Source organism: Anoplopoma fimbria, chromosome 2, assembly GCF_027596085.1.
Source record: "Anoplopoma fimbria isolate UVic2021 breed Golden Eagle Sablefish chromosome 2, Afim_UVic_2022, whole genome shotgun sequence".
Classification (NCBI taxonomy): domain Eukaryota; kingdom Metazoa; phylum Chordata; class Actinopteri; order Perciformes; family Anoplopomatidae; genus Anoplopoma; species Anoplopoma fimbria.
In genome coordinates, this window is record NC_072450.1 from 15,131,118 (window position 1) to 15,146,407 (window position 15,290).

At 38.1% G+C, this 15,290-nt stretch overlaps 2 protein-coding genes across 3 annotated transcripts; one reads left to right on the plus strand and one right to left on the minus strand.

The window, feature by feature from the left end:
- Window positions 1-897: 897 nt before the first annotated feature.
- On the minus strand, window positions 898-4,355 carry mpc1 (mitochondrial pyruvate carrier 1). The gene is made up of 4 exons (XM_054612687.1): window positions 4,174-4,355; window positions 2,684-2,780; window positions 2,200-2,332; window positions 898-1,750 (listed from the first exon to the last, which is right to left on the minus strand). Exons 1-4 carry the CDS (start codon window positions 4,246-4,248, stop codon window positions 1,723-1,725), a joined length of 333 nt encoding a protein of 110 aa, XP_054468662.1. The 5' UTR covers window positions 4,249-4,355; the 3' UTR covers window positions 898-1,722.
- A 1,810-nt stretch (window positions 4,356-6,165) lies between these two features.
- Window positions 6,166-15,290, plus strand: ddx21 (DEAD (Asp-Glu-Ala-Asp) box helicase 21). 2 transcript variants are annotated; one of them, XM_054610300.1, is made up of 16 exons: window positions 6,166-6,368; window positions 7,962-8,183; window positions 8,405-8,533; window positions 8,878-8,953; window positions 9,484-9,662; window positions 9,776-9,893; window positions 10,068-10,253; window positions 10,846-10,991; window positions 11,329-11,478; window positions 11,639-11,800; window positions 12,183-12,302; window positions 12,688-12,761; window positions 12,860-13,019; window positions 13,207-13,341; window positions 13,927-13,971; window positions 14,120-15,290. In XM_054610300.1, exons 1-16 carry the CDS (start codon window positions 6,285-6,287, stop codon window positions 14,369-14,371), a joined length of 2,238 nt encoding a protein of 745 aa, XP_054466275.1. In that variant the 5' UTR covers window positions 6,166-6,284; the 3' UTR covers window positions 14,372-15,290. The 2 variants fall into 2 exon arrangements, with proteins under 2 accessions (XP_054466275.1, XP_054466285.1); XM_054610310.1 differs by having other exon boundaries at window positions 7,965-8,183.

The window sequence follows — 15,290 nt, forward strand, 5'->3', positions numbered from 1 at the left end:
ATTAATTAACTTGAATATTTGTGTGTCTTCATGTTATCCGTTATGACAGGAGGTGAAATGTAATAGAGTAATTTACTACTTACTAGTATTATACAAATACAAATACACTGTGCAATACAATAGTTATAATAGTTTCTGTCTGTATATATAATATTTCAGTTACTGTGGATTCTTTACTGTTTTTTTATTGCTCATTTGCTTATTTATAATAGTTATTTTTGATCTTGTTTGCACTATCCTCTATGCTGCTGTAATCCTGTAAATTTCCCCGCTGCGGGACTAATAAAGGATGATCTTATCTTATCTTATCTCTTAAGTACAATTGTGAGGTACTTGCACTTTACCTGAGTATTTCCATTTGTTGTATATACAGTATATACAGTCATATATAGCATTAATATAATGAGCACTTTGATTTCATTTGCTGTTAATACCTCTATACTTTTAGTTAAGTAAAAATGCAGGATGCCTGAGATTTTATTTAATTCTTTTTGTACTACTTTAATTAAACAATTTACTACTTCCACGACTGTTTTTTGACAATGTTGATCCAGTTTAAAGCTATTTTTTTTTCACATAAAAAGCTTGGTTGTATACATATAAAACATGAAACATGTGAGATAACCATTAGTTTCCTGTTCTATGATATGTACTTTATGTCTTTACTCTACGCTGTTGTAAGCCTGCAAATTTCCCCACTGCGGGACTAATAAAGGATTATCTTATCTTATCTTATCTCTTATGTAATTTGACGTTGTAAAGGTCACCTTATCCCTAACAATGACAATGGAACAGGACTTTAAGACAAACAACAATCAAATGATAACAGCAAAAGCAATACTGAACGTTATGTTAAACAATCCTTGTAAAGGAATCACCTTCTGAATCATGTTCGAGTTTGTTATCGCCAGTTTATTTGAACAAACCCAGATAATCAAATCATTATTCAGGGAAAAATAATGTGAATTACACAATGGCAATAAATTAATGTGAACTACATATGATAACAACACACAGTACATGTTTGGTCAGCACTGACAGAAGCAGCTTGTCTTGTTTATTATACCTTAATAAAACCAGGCCAAAATTGATCCTTTAGACACACCGTTTTCATTGTACAGTACAACATTTCGATCCAGGGCACAATAGTCCTCCCTTTATAAGTAAAGGTGAACAGATGAAAGGCAATGCTTAGCAAGTGATAATCTGCTATGGTGTGGAAACATTTGCACAAACTGACTTCAGGCTAAATTCACTTTGAAATAAGCCGGAAAGAAAGAATTACAAAGAATTACGCTGATGACCTAAAACGAGATGATTGATGACTAAGGATTGTTTTAGCCTAGTTTATAAATGTGCAACAGCCAGTGTGCAAGCAAGCTGACTGTCAGGCTAGTTAGCTAAGTGTACATTCACCCACAGCTTATTTTTGTGTGTCAATGTGCGTTCAAATTGACTGTTGCAAAAATCCCCCACAAAAACACAGCGGTTGACCTAAATTATTGGAGGAAAAGCTTCTGCCTTTTTATGTCTGTGTAGTAAAAGTGACTAAAAATTCATGACGGTGATCAATCAGGGTAACATTAGGTTAAAAATTCTGCAAGTGCCACAGTTTAAATTATTAGATAAGATGTTTGGTTGTGTTAGTTTTGATGTCCAGGTTTACGTTGCTGTTGAAGCAGCAGGGTGCCACTCTGAAGTGAACGTTGTGCATCTGCGCCACTAAGATCCCGCCTTCTTCTTCTCCATGCTGTAGTAATATAGAAACAGATGTTTACAAACCTACGTCGTTTCAGTTTGTTAACATTGCTCCTTATCTTAACTCTTTTATTAAGTCATTGGTGAAATAATGAACTAGGTCAAAAGCCATGGTGGCAAAATGAAGACCAGGTAAAAAATAACTGGAAAGACACTAGTATTTTGGGTCATTATCATCACAAACAATTGGCAAAAAGGAAAGAAAAACATCATGATCCAAACCTGAACACACAAGCTTCATAACAAAGCAAATGGTATAATAGTAGCCTGCTACCTAACATCACTTATATTTCTTAAGCCTTTCATAGAAGCTTAAGTGGAAATATGACCAACAGAGTGGCGTTTCTCTATGTACATGTGATTGTAGACCATGACATTAAGCCACCATTTTGGAGAGAATATGGCCGAGAACAGAAAATCTCATCATAGGATATTGCTTACTTGTATTTCATGAGACGACTTCCCTGAATCAGCTGTGCCGTCTCATTTGTCAAATGGCAAGCGAACAGTAGCCAGTTGCGTGGCTGTACCTTGTAGGCGAACCTCATGAAGAGCAGTGAATAGCAGGACAGAGCTGAGAGAAAAGGAGAAAACACACAGGAAATAGTTTATTACAACATGTCTGCTTATAAACCACTTACTGATAGGCACTGTTTTTTCAAATGGATATTAAGCATCGAAATGGGGAGAGTTGAACCATTACAGGTCAATAGATGAAACCTAATATTATCAATAATTACTAAGTGACTAATAAAAATTTCCGCTGTAGTTTACTTTACAGAATCTTGTATTTCTAAGCAGCCTTGAGATGAAGTACAAATGACAAACGTAACTCTCGCAAAGTTAACCGGAAATGAATGGGGGTATTGTGCGAACCCTTCATGACTAGATCTGGGTTTTTTCAGCAAATGGGTCTGTGTCTTACCGAAGGTCATCCTGCCACTGATAATCTCAGGGCTCTTCTTCATATCTGCGATGGCGGCTATGGGAAGACCCCAGTTTGCTATAGGACCCCAGAAATGCTGTGGAGATACACAAAAAGTGATGAAATACAGTTTGAACCTTAGAAGATGGTTGTACAGCAACTATATAATTACAACCAGATAAATAAATACTTAATGGTAAAATCGGTATTATGAATCCCAAAACAATATAAATTGATATGAGAAAAACATGTCAGTAAAGATGTATAAACCAAACACCCATAATGGGCATGAGACAAACAGAAAGGTTTGAGTAAGAGTTAAGTTTGAGTACATACCGTGCTGTTTTTTCAGGGCCACATAGAAGAGAAAAGAACATAAATACAGATAAGTCATACTTATATGACCTAGAGAGGCTGCGACAGAAGATAGGTCACAGGTCATGTTTTATAAAAATCACAATTGACAAGAGATCTAGTATAATTTAAATGGTTCAGGTCCTGCAGGGAGTAACATCAACTGCTTCATCTTGCTTTAGTTCTACATCACTAAATTAGGTTATAATGAAATAGGAAATACTTCAGAACCTGGATGAAAATATTTAACTACATCCACAGTTAACTGTTTACCACAGTGTTCATGACACAATTTAAAGTTAAACTCATGATTACTGTATTCTCTACATGATTACAAAAAAGGTCCACAAAGAAACCCCAGAGCTGGTGCTAAAGGCCACACATAATTCCTCACCATATCTACAGTGCATTTTTTGGACTTTCTCCTTGAATTTCAGCATGTTTCAAGTGTAAACAAAGATGGGCCCTTGCATCAACTCAATCTTTACTCTACATTCCGAGCATGCTGTTAATCTGTGGCAAGCGCACACACCGACCTGGCATCATGCTCACATTAACCAACGTCCTGACAACATGGCAAAGAGTAATAAAGCATTTATCTCTGCTTGCCTTTGTCACTATAGTCAGATTTGACCCTGGCCACAACTTCAAAGCACAACCCCGTTTAATGTTGTTGTTAGAGGCAAAGTAGTTGTTTTCCTGACATCCTATCAGAGACGCTCACATACTGCAAACCCACTTTCAAGGTTGGTGGATATTCAACAACAGACAACACAGACTTTTAAAAAAAACAAAAACTAGTTCGTGCACAGTCTTCTCTCCATTCACAGCCAACCTCATAAACTGGAGGAACAAGTTAACTGAGGGTAACTTTCTAATGTTACGCTGCAGAAACATCAATCGTCCTTGAAAACTATCAGAGAACAGAGAGAAACGACGCTAATTTACCAGATACTAAAACACATATTGCTAACAATAGTCCTTAGTTTTTATTAAAACGTTGTCTGAACAAATCGGAACAGTAGATTCAGCCGGCTGTTAAGCATGAGCCAACGCTGCCCTACACTCGACATCCAACTAGCAAACGTCACTTTAGCACGCGTGCTAACTGCATATCTATCCTTTTTCATTTTTACATACCTTGTCAAATAATCCCTGAAGTCTTTGCTCTTCAGGTGATCAATAGCTTTCCGTGCAATTGTCCCTGCCATGGTTTAACGTCGGGCTGGTGTCTGTTATTGCAAAGAAAAGCACACTCTTTCTGTTGAAGGGCGACTAAAAACTCAGCTCAGAGGACGACTGGTCTCATTTACGACCATAACATGGGCGCTTTACGACACTGTCGCAAATACGCAGCACAACCTAGTGCTTCTATATTAAACTACTCAGGCTAGTACGCTACTACTGTAGGACTGTAAAACAGTTTTAAAGAAAGGTGTACAGGTTGCTAAGGAAACCCTGCTTCACAATAAGAGCTATTTTATTTTATTTTACAACGAAGTAATACAAAAACACCCCCTCGTTTTATGTAATGAAACGATAAAAGGAGGGTTTTGGAGCCATTCAATTTAGATATGTGGATTTGAAAATGTACCCAGAATGCTTAGCAATTAAATAATATAGATAACCTCCAGCCAAAAAACTACAAGATACAACATCATTTGTAACCATTTCCCAACATATACTACATATTAAAGCAAAATAAACAAGTGTAAACACACATTATTTGTTTTTAAAGGAAAATTTGATTACACTTTCCAGCTACCATCAAATAATATAATACACACAGTGCAATGCCCTAAAAAATAGAAAATGAATGCAAGAAAAAGGCAGCATATTGCAAATTACAGTGAACTATATGCAGGTGCACTAAAACAACATTTTTTTGCACAAAGTTTACCATCAAAATCCAGAGTATGTGTATACCTTTTAAAAATAATTTAAAAAAAATGTTGATACCAAGTGGAAGCTGCTACGGATGTTGAGGTGGTCTGACGCCTATAAACAAATAACTTGTAAAGGTGAGGTGAAGAACTCCACAACACAAAGCACATTTGAAAAGCGTTTTAATACTGGTTTGGAATTAATTTGCTGACCACAATTTTTTAGCATCTTCCTCCCTTTTTAAAATATACAAATATATAATAAATGTCTAAATGAAAATAACTTAAAAGATAATTAAGTTTTAGTTACTTGACTAGCCTATACACATTCTCCAGGTATCAACCCCAGACTGCAGCAGTGTGATAGTAGTCTCCTTAATCAGCAGGAATGAAGGCCTTGGATTCTGGTCGGTGCTCATAAGGAAACTGATCCTTTTTGTACTCTGGGAAAAAATACAAATTTGAAAACATGAAATAGGAATGAGAGGCTATAGCTGATACATGTGCAACGGTTAATGCTGTGGCTGATCCCAAAATTAAGCAATATTGTTTGAAAAATAATGTGAGCATAACACACAGTATAATAGGTGAATCAATTTATTTATTTTTTCTGTCTGTAAATATTATATTTCAGTACCAGTTGTGTTTTCTACACCTTTTCATTCAATTTTTTTTTTATCTTTTTCTCTTTTGTCACTATTCTATAGATTAATATTGAAGACATCCAAACTATGAAGGAACTAATAAAGGAATTATCTTAAACAAACAAATCTTATCAAATCAATATGTTTTATATTTTAGATTTTTGGGGTAAAGTATTGTCTTACGTACAGTACCAGTCAAAAAGTTTGCACACACCTTCTCATTCAATGGTTTTTCTTTATTTTTATTTTTTTCTGTAGATTAATATTGAAGACATCCAAACTATGAAGGAACACATGGAATTATGTGGTAAACAAACAAATGCTCAACAAATCAGAATATGTTTTATATTTTAGATTCTTTAAAATATAAAACACAGACCACAGTCTGTCATCATGCTGACCAGCCCCCCCATGTGGATATACTGTACATTTTTTTATTTGTATTCTTATTTTTTATTTTATTCTATTTTTATTTTTGGGGATCAATAAAGGAATATAATAATAATAATAATAGTTGAATGAGAAGGTGTGTCCACACTTCTGACTGCTGCTGTAAGCATACTTAAGCATTCATGCTGGTTGTGATCTATCGCTTCTATTTCTCCGTCCGGCTCGTGCACACACTTCCTCGCGTGTCGCAGCTTTGCGCGTTCCTTTCCATCCGCGTGCCCGTGGTCGGTCCTGTGCTTGTACTCTGAGGGATTCCAACAGGAGAGAAAAATGCCGACAAAAATCATATTCGAGACTGAAGTTGAAGCCATGGACGACGACGTGGACACTGCCGCGGAGGCCAAAGCCCTGAAGGTGAGCAGCTCGAGTCGTGTCGCCCGGGATGGACTTAAATAAGCGTTTAACTCGTGCGACGTCTCGTCCCCAGAAGCTCCATGTTTGACAACATGTGGCTGAGCGTGCTAGCCCTCCGTTAGCCGGCCAGCTAACTCTAGTAACCGTAAAGACAGGCTCCTGGAGCGATACTTATGGTGAAGTGTTATCAGCATAGTGAGGTGTGAAAGTGTATGGATGAGGACAATGTACGCGAGCCGCTGCCACGTTAGTGTTAGCATACACTGGTGACTTAGCCTAGCTTAAAGGTCACGTGTGAGAGAGCCGGACTGTACACGTGTGGGTGGGACAACGTGGAAACCTTTAACATGCCGCCCACGTCTGTGTATGTCTGCGGTGTTGGCGCAGGCTGATTACGTATTATACAGCTGTGAGTCAGCTGTGAGTCAAGCAAGCAAAACCCTCTGCTTTAACCAGGACATCTTTCATTATTGTTAGAGGTTTCCTGTTAGTTATAGCTGATACTAGTGATAACTCAAGTTAACTGACAGTATGAGGTTATCCCTCTAGTTGGGATTGATTTACTCCTCTGGTGTCATTCATTTAAGATTATAAACATTTGAGCAATTAAAATAAAGCCATTATGTGGTGTTGACCTTTTTGTTTTTTAAACAAAAATAATTTTGATTAATTTAAAAAATGCTTTGCAGTTCTGAAGATAATTGTAACAAATTGAATACGGTGCTCTTTAATCATTTTGTATATTGTCCCCAGTGATGGGTGGAAGCTTTGGGGGTTTCTTTCTATTTGTGCTGCTAAAAGATGCAGATGAAGCTTCAGGGCAGAAAGCACAGTGACGCTGGTGACTTGCAAAACATAGTTATTATTAATCCTGTAATAAAAATAATTCAGAAGTGCTGCATTAAATCTGTTATTTTGCAATATGTTACAGTAAGATAATTAATTTATGCATTTTCCAAATTATATTAAATCTTTATGCTAATTATAAATATGAATGTGCTTTACTGGTGTAGTTTAGGCCCAGTGTCCACCGCGGGCTGATGGGTTATAACTTCATGGTTGATATTTACATAACCTTGCATACGAATCACAATGTGATGTGATTGGAGAATGATATTCATTAAATTAGTTTATTACTTTTATAACACTGTTATTTGATATCAGGCGGAAATGTTGACATACTTATGATTATATATTTGTAGTTTGTGCGGCTATATTTCTCAATTAATCTGCTCTCTTATTCCATTAATGTTCTTATTACATAGTTTAGCTGCAAAACTGTCCAACTGAATGAAGCGCTCTCTGAAGCACCAGTGACTTTTAAACTTTGGTATTCTTTATTTGAGACTACCTTCAACGCAATGAACTGAAACTGCGCTTCACAGGAGTGAAACATCTTGGATATTTACCGCGCATCCCTAATAAGACCTTGCATAACAATAATCAAATGTTGCAATTGAAATTGAAATATGATGCGGTAACTCAAAACTACATTTTACTCAAGCAGCAACATTTTCCTTTCTTTAAACGTTAAGTGTTTGTATTTGTACAGGTTTAACTGTATCCTGTTTGTCTTTATTGTTTCTGTTAAAGAAGAAGACCAAAGAGGGCAAGAAGCTGAAAAACAAGAAGCAGTTGGAGGACCAGGAAGACCCAGACTGTGAACCTCCAGCACCAAAGAAGAAAAAGAAAAAAGACAAGCTGACAGTTGACCAAGTGAACGACCCCATAGAGGAGGCCACAGACATGAACGGCAACAGTAACGGTGTTGACACACCAGAGATGATTAAGAAGAAGGCTGAAGGAGAAACAGAGGTCAGTGATGTGTTGTTATAGAATATGTGGTGACCAGGTGGGTCATTTCCTAACAAAAAAGGCCTAGTCTTGGAGCTAAATAGACAACAAGCTATATTTATTATCCATCAAGTTGTTTCGTGAGGTGTTAGATGATCTTTCCTGGTGAATGGTGTAAAGGGTTTAAAGATCATACTCTTCCCGTTCTGTAACATCCTCTCAACTTTTGTCTTTTGGCTCAGAAAAAAAAGAAGAAGCATAAGAAAGCAATCGCAGAAGCTGAAACCAACGGACATTCCACCCCAGACACCCCCGCACAGACCCCGGCCCCCTCAAGCGAAGACTCTGCCAGCGACGCCGAAAAAGAAACGGTACCACTCACAGACTGATGATTTGTTTTTTTCCTCTCACGAGGAGTAGAAAGTTTGTTTTTTACTGAATGTATGATGACTCAGCAATGTGGAAATTATAATAAGTGTTTGAGGGACCACTATGAAAGTTGTTACTTAATCCTTCTTTCTAGGTGTTTTTTTTTTTTTTTTTTTCTTCCAATAATGCAATGGCCTGCATTATGGGAAGCTCCCAGAATATGTTGGAAATATTTAAGGATTAATTCACAAAACAACCACAACATAACTGCAAAGCAACTTCTTTCCCTACTCAGCACATTTTCTAGCATTTAAAAGTTTCACAAATGAATGATTTTTTTGTTTAGGGGGAGACACCAGAGCAGAAGGCAGGGGCTTTCTCTAACTTCCGGATCTCCCAATTCACCATTGATAAACTAAAAGGTAAAGATCAAATATTTACATTTTCATACCTTTAGATTTTACCACTGTGGCTGGACTCAGAGGTGAACTGATACATGTTCGAAATTGGACATGTTTGCTGCTCTGCCCAAAAAATAGAAGCTTTGCAGACTTTGTGCTTTAAGATATTGATTAAATTTACGTTATAACATATTAATTGTCTGAAAAAACGCTTATTTTTTTTATAGAATACACATGATTTTTAATATTGATGGATATGTTTCAGCTTATGAAAGGTGATCTGACATACACAATATTTGTATTAAAGTTATTAACATTTGATTTTGATGCATTATGGACTGAAATAAGTGATGCATTCATGTTAGGCACAAATCTTTTTGTACTGAAAATGTACTTTGGAGTGTTAGCTGAGCTTAGGTCTTGCTATGAGGCTTTGGGATGTGATAAATAACAAATGACCATGGATCTTCTGCCTTTCTCCCGGTCCTGTCATCCCACTTTATTCTTCTCCTCCTCACTCTCTGTCACCACTCTCTCAATCATTTTCTCAGCTCGGGGAGCCACCTTCCTGTTTGACATTCAGTCGAAGACATTTAATTCTGTGTATGATGGCGAGGATGTCATTGCCCAAGCCCGAACAGGAACAGGAAAGACTTTCTCATTTGCTATCCCTTTGGTGGAGAAGCTCCAGATGGAGTCAGGGCCGTTCACCAGAGGTCGGGCTCCCAAGGTGAACACACATACACCTTCTCACCGATCAATAAAAAAACAGCATCAGTCAGAGTCCAATTTGTTCTCTGAGTATGTTTGTGTATGACTGAGCGTCTTCCTGTCTGTCTGTAGGTCTTGGTGTTAACTCCAACCAGAGAGTTGGCTATCCAGGTCTCAAAGGACTTTAAAGACATCACCAGGAAGCTTTCTCTCACCTGTTTCTATGGAGGCAGCTCCTACAACCCACAGCGTAAATATACCAATAGTCCATTTATTTACATTGATGAGTTCTTTATGTTTAATGTTATTAAAATGTACCAAATATAATAATGAATATATAGAATGAGCATATCATGACCATGTATATACCAGCTCCTTATTTGTTTTTCTTTTTTTTTTTTATGTGGTTTCCCCTCCTGTCTAGTTGATGCTATCCGTAATGGCATCGATATTTTGATCGGCACCCCTGGTCGCATCAAAGACCATCTCCAGAACAATAAACTCGACCTCTCTAAACTGAAACATGTAGTTCTGGATGAAGTGGACCAAATGTTGGACATGGGATTTGCAGAACAGGTCGAAGAGATTTTGTCTTCATCATATGAGAAAGGTAAGGGGAATCTGTGTTGTTGTACTCTGTGACAATCTTTTTTTGTGTGTGTATTGTGTGTGTGTGTGTGTGTGTTCATATTTATGTATGTGTATAAGGTGGAGTGTTAGGATTTTGGTTTGTGTATCATATATGTAACAGGGCTCCAGACTAACTTTTAGTCCTTACTTACTTTACCCCTTTCTCTCCTAATATCACTATAAAAGTAGTGAACTGCGGTCACTGACGGGACTGCTGTTACCAGAGAGTGTACACCACCGCTCTGTCTGCGCTCAGGGTCTCCTTATCCTCTGTGTATGCGACTGTAGATGTACTTGCTTGTTTGTTGGCCTTCTTCCACTAACCCGCAGCCTTTTTGTGGCTGATGTCTCCGCCATACCGCACCCCCTTTTCGGCAGCACCCGGCTGCAAGCCTTAAATTCATAGTCTCGCATGAATGTGACCATGTGAATTTTAAACCGACACACTCAAAAAAAAGAAAAAAAAAAGGGTTGCAGTCTGCAGCTCTGTGTTAAAGTAGATTGAAAGATTGGTGTTGAGTGGTCATGTATGTAGAAATTTGGAAAATATGTGTTTGTGTTCTCTTTTCCAGACTCCGTCTCCAACCCACAGACACTTCTGTTTTCGGCCACCTGCCCTCCCTGGGTTTATGAGGTTGCTAAGAAATACATGAGACCAGAGTGCAAACATGTTGATCTGATTGGCAAGAAAACACAGAAAGCTGCAACAACTGTAGAAGTAAGTGTGTGTGTGTGTGTGTGTGTGTGTGTGTGGGGGTTGGCAGTGGTGGAAAAAGGTGATTGGTGCAATTTAACAAGTGTTACTTAATTCTTAGGCTTTTAGCTCTCAAAATGCCTGTAAGCAGGGACAGTTATAGTAGTTGAGATTGGAAAATAAGCTTGCATATATCTCCATCAGGAAAGCCCAGAAAGTTAATTTGCAGTAAAATATTGCTTTATTTATCATCATGAACACCAATGGAATTGTAATCAAATTAAAGTCTGCCAGCTGGATTAATGAAAATGTCTCCTCTCACTCCCTGGCTTCGCTTTTTCCTCTCTCCGTCTCTCTGTAGCATCTGGCCATAACGTGCCACTGGTCACAGCGTGCAGCTGTGATAGGGGATGTGATCGCGGTTTACAGCGGCAGCCACGGCAAAACCATCTTGTTCTGCGAGACAAAGAAAGACGCCAACGAACTTTCCATGAATACATCCATCAAACAGGTAGACACTTACACATCTTCCACATGCAACAGTTTATGAATACCCCATTCATATAGCAGCAATATATAACAACTTAATCAGAAGACAAAGAAATTGCTATGAAAAAGCAAGGAAATGTGTAGTGTTTATTTCTAATTTAATTTTGTTTGTATCTTAACAGAGTGCCCAGTCCCTCCATGGTGATATTCCTCAGAAACAGAGAGAGATGACGCTGAAGGGCTTCAGGAACGGGGCTTTTGAGGTTCTGGTTGCCACCAACGTTGCAGCTCGTGGATTAGACATCCCTGAAGTCGACCTGGTGATCCAGTGTTCTCCACCCAAGGTTTGATGTTTTGCCAGTAGTAGGAATTTTACATCAGAGTTTTATCTTTGCATTTATCAAACCTGACATTTATTTTCTATGTAGATGTTATGTTTTAGATTTACAAATATGTATAAGATCTTAAGGTACTGATTCAATTCACATAAAACAAGAGTTTTAAAAATTAACATTTGCGCGCTTTAGATTGAGTTGAGTTGAGATGAAAACAGCTGCAACAATTTATGTGCAGTGGTTGATCAATAAGAAATTAAGAATGAAATCTTTTTGATAAATGTTAACTTCAAACTTTCTCATTAAAAATGTCGCACAAGATATGAACTTATAAAGACCTGTTACCTCTACTTTATCTAAAATGTTTCTGTGTTTCTGTGGTTGGTGTCAGGATGTGGAGTCATACATCCATCGTTCAGGACGTACGGGCCGAGCCGGCAGGGCGGGAGTCTGCATCTGTTTCTACCAGAGGAAAGAGGAGGACCAGCTGCGCTACGTAGAACACAAAGCAGTACGTGACCTTTTTGAAAGTCAGTCAAAGTGGAATAGGACCAAAGGGCAAAGAACAGCAACAAGTTGAATTGTTTGAGGAGCTATGAGAAAAAATACAAAACTTAGCTTCTGTTCACAACTGTGCTACAAACAGTATTGAAATGGACAAGAAGGAAGGGGAGAATCAAAAGTAGTACATAGAAGAAGAGGAGAGAGTGTTTCCTTAGAGGCAAGAGTTAGGGATGGTGCCGCTGCGCCACATAGACAACCAGACTGAAAGCAACTTATCCCTGTTGTCTGAAATGGTGTTCAAAATTGCACATTTTATTGACAAAGAAGTTCAGTTCAACCAGATGTTTCTATATTGAGTATCACCTAAAATGCATTGTTTGGTGGTTTTCCAGGGTATCACATTCAAACGAGTTGGGGTTCCCACTGCCAACGATATCATCAAGTCTTCAAGCAAGGATGCCGTCAGGTAGATTATTCTGGACAGTGAAAGCCGGGTGTAACCATTTGTGAAAGTAAGCAATTAAGTTTCGGATTGTTATGAATGTGTTTCTTTCTTGTGAACAGGTATCTGGACTCTGTTCCAGTTACAGCCATCGCCTACTTCAGAGCATCAGCTGAGAAACTGATTGCGGAGAGAGGAGCAGTCGATGCACTCTCTGCTGCCCTGGCCCATATTTCTGGAGCCACAAGTCTAGAGCAGAGGTCACTGCTCAACTCTGATGCTGTTTTTTTTTTTTTTTTTTTTTTTTTTTTTTTTTTTTTTTTTTTTTTTACTCGCCATAAACAACCTATACATAACACACAAAACAAAAATAAGGCACAAAAAGTTATATATTTATATATATTTTATGCTTTTAGCTGCTGTATAACCCTAATTCTACCTAACTTGTTGTTTCTGTTTGTTTTTGCAGGGTTTCACCACTGTGCAGATGGTGTGTTCTCAGGAGATGCATAATCTGGGTTATGCCTGGAAATCCATCAAGGAACAGCTTGGAGAAGAGTTTGAGAACCACATTCAAAGAATGACCTACCTCAAAGGCAAAACGGTATGTAAACACACAAATACATACATATGGGAGGTGCTGCTGGGGTTTTATACACATCAAATATATTATATTTTCCTGATTTTTCATTACCAGATTGTGTTCGATTTTTTTCATAGAAGCCATTGTGGAACTTGAGCTTGTCGGATTTTACTATTATTAGCTTAAAGTTAACAATAGGGTTTGAGTAACAGCTGTACTGAAAGTTTATATTTTATTTGGTGTATACAGTTATAAAAGTTGAGCATTGGTGTAGGCTACAAATAATTGGGTCAATTCAGTGCCTCATATATGAAAGTATTAGCCTTGGCAAATGAAAAAATAAATGGAAACCAGGTTTGTTAATCAAAATGCAAATAGAGAAACTAATCTGTGTTAATTATTTAAAGAAGTTTAGTTTATATGTAAATTCAGCTGCTACAGCCACACTAGACATATTACACAACTAATCATTCACAGCAAGTAAACACCTGTTGGCAGAGTGAATGTGTGACATTACTTGTTGAGGCTCTTATTCTGATAGCACACCAGGTACATAGAGTGACTCCAGAAACACTCACCTTCTCACCCTTCTTGTGTTTCTAACAGGGAGTTTGCTTTGATGTCCCAGCTGACAAAGTCAAGGAGATTATGGTGAGAACAACTGCAAAAACTACCATCTGTTCAATATCTTGGATGGACTGTTTATAGTGTCTTCAAGATTAAATTAGTCAAGATAATGAAACTGACTTAAAATATGAATATTTTGACAATGTTTCTTGCCCACTTGATCCTTCAACAGGATGGCTGGAAGGACGGTCGCCGTTGGCAACTGACTGTAGCCACAGAGCTCCCAGAACTGGAGGAGAAGGAGTTCAGTAACAGAGGCTTCGGTGGTGGTAACCGCGGTGACCGAAGAGGAGGGTTCAGAGGTGGAAGAGGGCGAAGTTTCGGGGGAAATGGTGGCTTTCGGAACGGTGGCGGCGGCGGCCGTGGCTTTAGCAACACCAGAGGAGTACACAAACGCAACTTCAGTGACGCTTTTGATTATTGAAGTGCCAACCCGCGGACTGATAAGACTGACTGTCACTCATCTGGGCTGGCAGGGGTTTTTATTGGCTGTCAGTGATTGGAATAAATGGATTTCCATCATCAGCTTTCAGATATTCAGAAGTTTCATATACAATACATTAAATAACCAATGTCCCCTATCAAAATAAAGTGAAAAGTCCATGTTATCTGATAAATTACATTTATTTCCAATTTGCCATTTCCTGCTGGTTTAAGATCAGACTTCCTGTGTGCACTTTATCAACTAAGGGCCACTGGCAGCCATTTTGTAAGGCCTGGGTTGTGCTTCTTTAAGGTGACACACAAGTTGTAACTCGTATAATGAAAACATTTTTACTAAATGTATAAGTGCAGAATTCAGTTGTCATGTCTTGAATGGCATAGCATCAAAACCATTGGCTAGTCAACCTATAGTAAAAGTTTAGCATTATATGGCAACTGGAAACTCAATGAATGACGTTTGAATGTGTCATTCATTGAGTTTTATGTAAAGGGTTACTCTTTATTTGTACTGGGTGTTTGGGGAACGGTGGCAGCAATCAGACTTGAGCCTTTATCCAAAATAGAAGGTACCTCATTCTGGCCTTACAACTTGTAAACGTATTACTCGTTACATAAGTACACTAGATTACTCTGTGTGGTACCATGAAGGTGGACTGTACTGCAGACACTGACTAGTGGAAGGCAATGTGTCTCTGCTCTGCACCCACAGAGAACAGAGAGGAAATGGGTGTTAACCTTTAGAGTTGTGCTCAATGTCGGGTTGCTGTCTTACCCTCATCTGAAACTTCTCCGAAATATATTGGATGATTGCTTTGCAATTGGCTCTATTTAATAACTGTACCTACTGTTTCCATTCATTTGAATGAAATGACTTATTCATTAAAAAAAAGGTCAACTCA